This window comes from Eubalaena glacialis, chromosome 3, assembly GCF_028564815.1.
Source record: "Eubalaena glacialis isolate mEubGla1 chromosome 3, mEubGla1.1.hap2.+ XY, whole genome shotgun sequence".
Taxonomy (NCBI): domain Eukaryota; kingdom Metazoa; phylum Chordata; class Mammalia; order Artiodactyla; family Balaenidae; genus Eubalaena; species Eubalaena glacialis.
The window spans coordinates 129207866-129214249 of record NC_083718.1 but is presented as its reverse complement, the minus strand read 5'-3'; the positions used below and the strand labels follow the sequence as shown (position 1 = coordinate 129214249).

Genomic DNA, 6384 nt, shown 5'->3' with positions numbered 1-6384 from the left:
ATCTTACTTCCCATTTCATTGGGAAATAGAAACAATCAGCAGAAAATCTCCAACTATTCCCTCCATCACATCTACCAAATTATCAGCACCTGAACTTATATACTCTTACTTTCTTACCTGTGTATCTTTTCCTCAGAAATGTATGAAGGAATATAAAAATTTTCCCCTCAACTCCAAAGGAATCTCTGGTCTACCTTCTGCTTATTCAAGGGCCCCAGGTTAAGAACCACTAACTTAAAGAGTGGCTTGTCATTTATGTCATATTCCCATGAGTTAGGGGGAGATGGCAGGGAACAAAGGAACATTGGGGAGAGATATTTGAACTGTTGTACCTAAAAATGTAGTAAAAGGTTTGTGGAACAGTGCCCAATTAATATAAAGGTATTTATTAAGAGCTGATTCTGGAACCATGCAACCCAGATTGGGACTTGAACCCACAGTCTTTTAATTGAGATCACACACCTGGTCTCAGGACTTAATGAAGCTCAGGTTCTTGATGTCTCGTCACAGAGAGGAATTCAGTGACAGACAAAGTGATAAGTAAGAAGTGGATTTATCTAGAGAGAACCACACTCCACAGACAGAGTGTGGCCCATCTCAGAAGGCGAGAGTGGGCCTCAGGGTATGGGGTTGTCAGTTTTTATAGGGGTGGGTAGTTTCATAGGCTAATGAGTGGGAGTAGTATTCCAGCTATTTTGGGGAAGGGGTGGGGATTTCCAGGAACTGGGCCACTGCCCACTTTTTGACTTTTATAGTTGGCCTTGGAACTCTCATGGTGCCTGTGGGTGTGTCATTTAGCTTGCTGATGTGTTACAATGAGCTGATGTGTTATACTGAGGCTCAAGGTCTAGTGGAAGTCGACTAGTCTGCCATCTTGGACCTATTTGGTTCTAATCAGTTTATGTCATGTCCTCAGGCTATGTCATTCTTTTAAAGGTTGTGCCCTGCCCCTTCCCTCCTGTTTCAATTCCATGTCTACCAAGGGGCAAAATTTAGTAGAAAGATTGTTTAGCATAATGCCACATATCACTGAAACTGAGCAGGACTCTGATACAAAAGCCTTTCCATGTCCCCCATTTCCTGTTTGTAAGAAAAAGGTTTCAGCTCCTAGCCCTTCCCTGAATTCCAAAGGGCAGATTCAAACAGTTATTAATTAGAAGAGTGAGAGAATGCAGAAACAAAAGAAAGGCAGTCAAGAAACACTGCAGAGATGGAGCAGGGTCCTGGTTCCTGCTCAAGTGATATACATAGCAATCTGATACAAACTCTGAATTCTTCTAGGGGAACTAAGTGCCCTCGCCCAGGTGGAAGATGGTAATCTCAGGCTTAGCACAAGCACATGGACCCCAGACTGGCTGAAACCAAAAGACTGATGATTGAGATTCCTGGAACACCACCCTGTTACCTCACCACCAACCAATCAGAGGAAGATCACACATAGTGCAGACCTCCCCTCAAACTTTGCCTATAAAAACTCTTCCCCAAAAACCACTGGGGAGTTCAGGCCTTTTGAGCACGAGCCACCCATTTTCCTTGCTCAGCCCTGCAATGAACCTTTCTCTGTTCCAAACTATGATGATGTTTTAGTTTGTTTGGCCTCACTGTGTCTTGGGCACATGAACTTGGGTTCAATAACATCACCCTATAGATTGCTTCTTAATTACAAAGGGAAAAATATATCTTTACCATAGAAAGAAATGACCTTAATTGGTCGGCACCTTAATCAAACAATCAAACTTACCGTCACAAATAATGGGACAAACCTGACATTAAACACCTCCTAATGTGATACAACATGAATTACACAGTATGACAAAAAGTATCCTTGCCAAATGTGTTTAATCTTAACTACTCGAGCCTCTCATAACTAGCAGTTTATAGGAAATACAAGGTCTAGAAGCAAAAATAAATACAATCAGACAACTCAGAATTAGGCCATTCTTCAAGACAACTGGCTTGGTTTCTTAAGGAAAAAAATCAAAATTACTGGATTACAAGTTTTTGGTTAAAAGAAATCAAAGAAAGTTGAAACCTAACTGCAACAGGCAATCACTGATATGATCTTAGTTCAAAAACAAACAGCATACAAAAGTCATTTTGCAGACAACCAGGGAAATCTAAATATTAACTGGATATTAACTTAGAGAATAACCATTAATTTTCTTCCACGTGATAAAGGTTTTGTGGTTATGTAGGACAATGTCCTCATAGGAGATATATAGCAAAAATATTCAGAGGTGAAGTGCCTTAATATCTACAGCTTATGGTTCTCACAAAAACAAAAAAAAAACAGCAAACACAAACACACACACATATATGTACATACAAACATATAAATAAAACGTGACATATAATAACAATTTTTAAATTTAGTGATGGGCATATGTGTGATTTTGTATTTTTTGTTCATCTTTTCCGTGTTTAAAATGCTCACAATAAGAAATTGGAAAAAAGAAGTCAAATCCTACCCATCTTTAACAGTCCATTTTGTGTTTTATCTACCTCTTCGAGAGCTTCCTTGCTGATTCCAGGACAAACTGCGTTCTCCCTTTACCGAATTTCCCTGGTACTTTAAATTTAGCTCTTAATTAACGTTCTGTCTTGTACTCAGTCTGCAATAAATACATCATAAATTTCCAGAAGACAAAGTGGAAGGTTCTTGTAGGGGAGTACAATAACAGGATATAGAAGGTAAACAATTGACTTAGAATTAGCTTATGGTCAGCCTCTACTAGGCAAGAAAAGTTAAGTTAGTAACAAGATTTAGGGGTGAGTGCTGAGGGCCTAAATTAGGATGGTACAATAAAAATGAAAAGTCCTGGTAATTACGGGAAACATTTATACTCCCGACTTGCACTGGGCTTTTACTAGCTTTCACAAAGAGCCACCAAACCTTGACAGCTTTACAAATTCCCCGGCTTTGAAACACCACAGTTATCTCAGAACTCAGGATCTAACTGGGAAGGGTGACTTTAAATATAATTCTTCAGGCAGACATTCACTTCCAACATTCATTCGCTGAGCCAGAAGCTTTAGATAGGCTCACCTTGCACCCTTATTTCTACACACGTGTACAGTAATAAGTAGCCTTGGGAATATGCCGGAAGATCAAATTTACTTCGTAGATTAAATTCCCTTTGTTTAAATTTTCTTCAGCACAGAACATCGTTTAGCTTTGCGTCCAGCGTTTGAGAGTAAAGCATACTTTGAATCGTCAAGGCAGAAGTGATTTGGGTTTGGTAGGTTTCTCCGGGTTAAAAGTCAAGGTCGAAAGCCAGGGATACGTCTTTTCGCCAGGCCCCTCACCGCGCCCTCTCACCCAGATTCTCCGCCAGCCCGGTGCCCCGCCAGTTCCCCACTTGGCGCCAGCAGCCCGCCCAGTCCCCGCCTCCCACGCCGTTGCCGCCCTCCCGGTTTCTTCTCCGCACCGCTGTCAGCCTCAGCTTCCCCCCAAGAGGGCGCATCGTCTAAACTCAAAGGACCAGCGGGAAGCGAAGCCTTTTCAGGGACCACCCCTCGCGACTCTTCAGGCACCAAGGCCGCCAAGATGGCGCGGAAGGCGCAGGCGAGGTCACCTAGCGAGCGAGCGTTCCGCCAACCGCACAAGGAGCCCCGCTTCCGCCTTTCATTTCACTTCCAGTGCCCTACTTTGGAGGCCCCGCCCTCTGGGCCCCGCCCACACCCTGGGGGGTGGTCGGTGCCAGAACATGGGCGGGGCAAGACGGGTCCAGCGTCCTGCGCGTCAGCGGTCTTGGCACAAGCTGGTAGGTTAGAGACTGAGTAGCTGGACGGAGAGTCAACATGGCTGCGCTGTTTAGGCGAAGCTGCGGGGTGAGAGGAAGAGCAGGGCTCGGCGCGGGTGGGAAATGGAGGTTGTGGTGTTTGGCGAGGGGGACCTGGACCGGAAATAGGTGTGGCGGGGGTGTGTGTGTGGGAAGCGGTGATAAGAAAGGAGTCCGCTTCGGGGCGCCTTAGCCCTCCTTACCCCACCTCTGGCAATAGCCTGGATTCCGGACCCTGGCTTTCACGCCCACCCCCTCCTCTCGTTGTGGGACAGAATGCTTCCTGCGTTTTCACTTTCCTCTGTCCCCTCGGCAACTGCCCCCGATATAGGCGGCGTCCACTTTTCAGAATATCGCTTTTCTTTCTTTGGCCCGAGAACCTTCCAAAGGTTTTCCGGAGGAATCCCATCCTATCTCGAAGTAAACCCATCTCTGAATTGGCCGGTGCCTCAGAATTACAGCCCTGAACTAACTAACTAACTAGTTTTTGCTGAACTAGTATGTCTTGGGGAAAACTCTCTACTGGCTTTCTATCCCCAGTCTAAGAAGGTAATAAAGTAAATTTCATTCTGCAATTGGTGTATACTACAACAGCGGTCCCCAACCTTTTTTCGCACAAGGGACCGGTTTCATGGAAGACGAATTTTTTCCATGGGGGTGGGGGGATGGTTCACGCAGTAATGCGAGTAATGGGGGGGGGGTGGATGGTTCAGGCGGTAATGCGAGCGATGCGGAGCCCAGGTGAAGATTCGCTCGCTAGCCCACCACGCACCTCCTGTTGTGCGTCCTGGTTCCTAACAGGCTGCGGCCCGGTATCCTGCGGCCCCGGGGGTTGGGGACCTCTGTACTACAAAGTGCAGCCTGCCAAGTCACGGGGAAGAGGAAAACGGAGCAGCTGCTCATTAGGATACTTAATAAGTTTAATATGCTTTTGGTTTCGTAATATGGAGGGAGACGCCTCCACGTTGTCTACTTAAAAAAAAGAGGAAAGTAAATCATAGGGCAGAATTTTCTTTGAAGCTTGTTTGTATATTCTAGTGTTGTCTCACAAATTTTAAATTGTCTCAGTCACTAGATATATTTTGCTAACTTTATTATTTATATAGTCACACAAGACTGCCATTTAAATGTCATTTATAATTAAGAACGTTATGCCCTGTACCAAAATAGTAGCAGATTTAGAATTTAGAGTAATTCTAATGGATTTTTGCCCAGTATTTGTCATTGTTATGCAGGTTAATGGACTCTGAGGGCAGAGATTGGGGGATTTAAAAAATGATTTTAAACTCTGACACCAGAAAAAAAGAGGGATTTATTTCTCAATCTCTCAAAAAAAGGAAATAGAAAAACCTGATCCAGAAAACTTATACCCCTGTATCTCTTCTTTAACACTCCCATGAAACTAAGACTCTAATTCCTAAGAAATATGCAGAAGTCTTTTATTATATCTGTGCTGTTATTGCAGAGTTAATGCTTGATTAAAGTTGCTGCCTTTTGGAGGTTTGGAATTCCATTGTTCTGAGCAGAGAGCTCAAAGTAGTAACCAATATTTATATAGCATTAGGCTTCCAAGATGTTATCTTATTTTAATCATCTCAGCAATTACCCAATAAGATTAGCCTCATTTTCCAGGTTTGAAAAGTTAATTAACAGGGCTTTGGGCATTGTTCCCTGGCTGTAGCTACCTTTGTACTTTGTTTTACATAACATGTTTTCCTGAAAAATCATATGTAAACTTTTTGTAAATTATTTTAGATACACTAATAATTCCCTATTTAAAGTCTCTCAGCAGACCATTTTACCTGTATTGTGAGGTCTAATTTTGTGCAATGCTGTCTAAACACACATTTAGAAGAGTCAAGTTTTTTGGTCTGATTTTTGTGGGGTTTTTTTTTTTTTTTTTTCTTTATGGAATCTAACAACCAATTAGGATACTTAAATTGAAAGAGCAGTATAGCAAGGTGGTTGATGGCATGAGTTCATGATAGTAACTGTTAGAATAATAATCATGGTTCCTAATAGTAAGTAGAGTGACCTTGGCCAATTTTACTTGACCTTTCTGAGCCTCAGTTTCTTCATATGCAAAATAAGAATAAAAATAGTTCCTTAATCTTAGGGTTGACCGAAAGATTCAGTGCATTCATACGTGGAATGTGACTAAAGAAGAATAGGTTTGGTCTATGATGACTGGACAATGAGTATCAGAGAAACCATGTTTTACTTCCAAAATAAAATTAATGAAAATTGCAAAGAAGATGTGAATTTTTGTACTCTGTTTTTTCAAAATTGTAGTATAAAGTATGTTATCACTTTGAAAGGGTTATTTAAATTAAGATATTTGACGGTCTTCATTGTCACTTTAAATGTAGATAATTCTGTTTACAAGTTCAAGTTGTCATCTACAAAGTGGACACTTTCTTTTCACAGATTGTGAAAAACATAAGCACGTTCAGTTCTTGATCTTTTAGTATATTGTTGAGTTTCTCTTTTCTTTCAGTGTCTAGCTTACTAGAATTTAGTTCCATCAAATTCCTTGAAGTGTAAATTGTGTAATTTTGGCTGTCCTTAAACATTTACTTAGGAGTTCCAGTATGATTTCCAG

General features: G+C 41.9%; 1 protein-coding gene across 2 annotated transcripts in view; it reads left to right on the top strand.

Moving 5' to 3' along the window:
* Window positions 1-3673: 3673 nt before the first annotated feature.
* Window positions 3674-6384, top strand: part of ACADM (acyl-CoA dehydrogenase medium chain) — a 47895-nt gene continuing 45184 nt past the window's right edge. Inside the window, exon 1 of one of the 2 annotated variants that reach the window (XM_061186435.1) lies at window positions 3674-3764. In XM_061186435.1, the coding sequence (XP_061042418.1) occupies window positions 3708-3764 (57 nt within the window). In that variant the 5' untranslated portion in view covers window positions 3674-3707. Of the gene's footprint in view, window positions 3832-6384 lie in introns of both variants that reach the window. The other variant, XM_061186436.1, reaches the window with a different exon arrangement.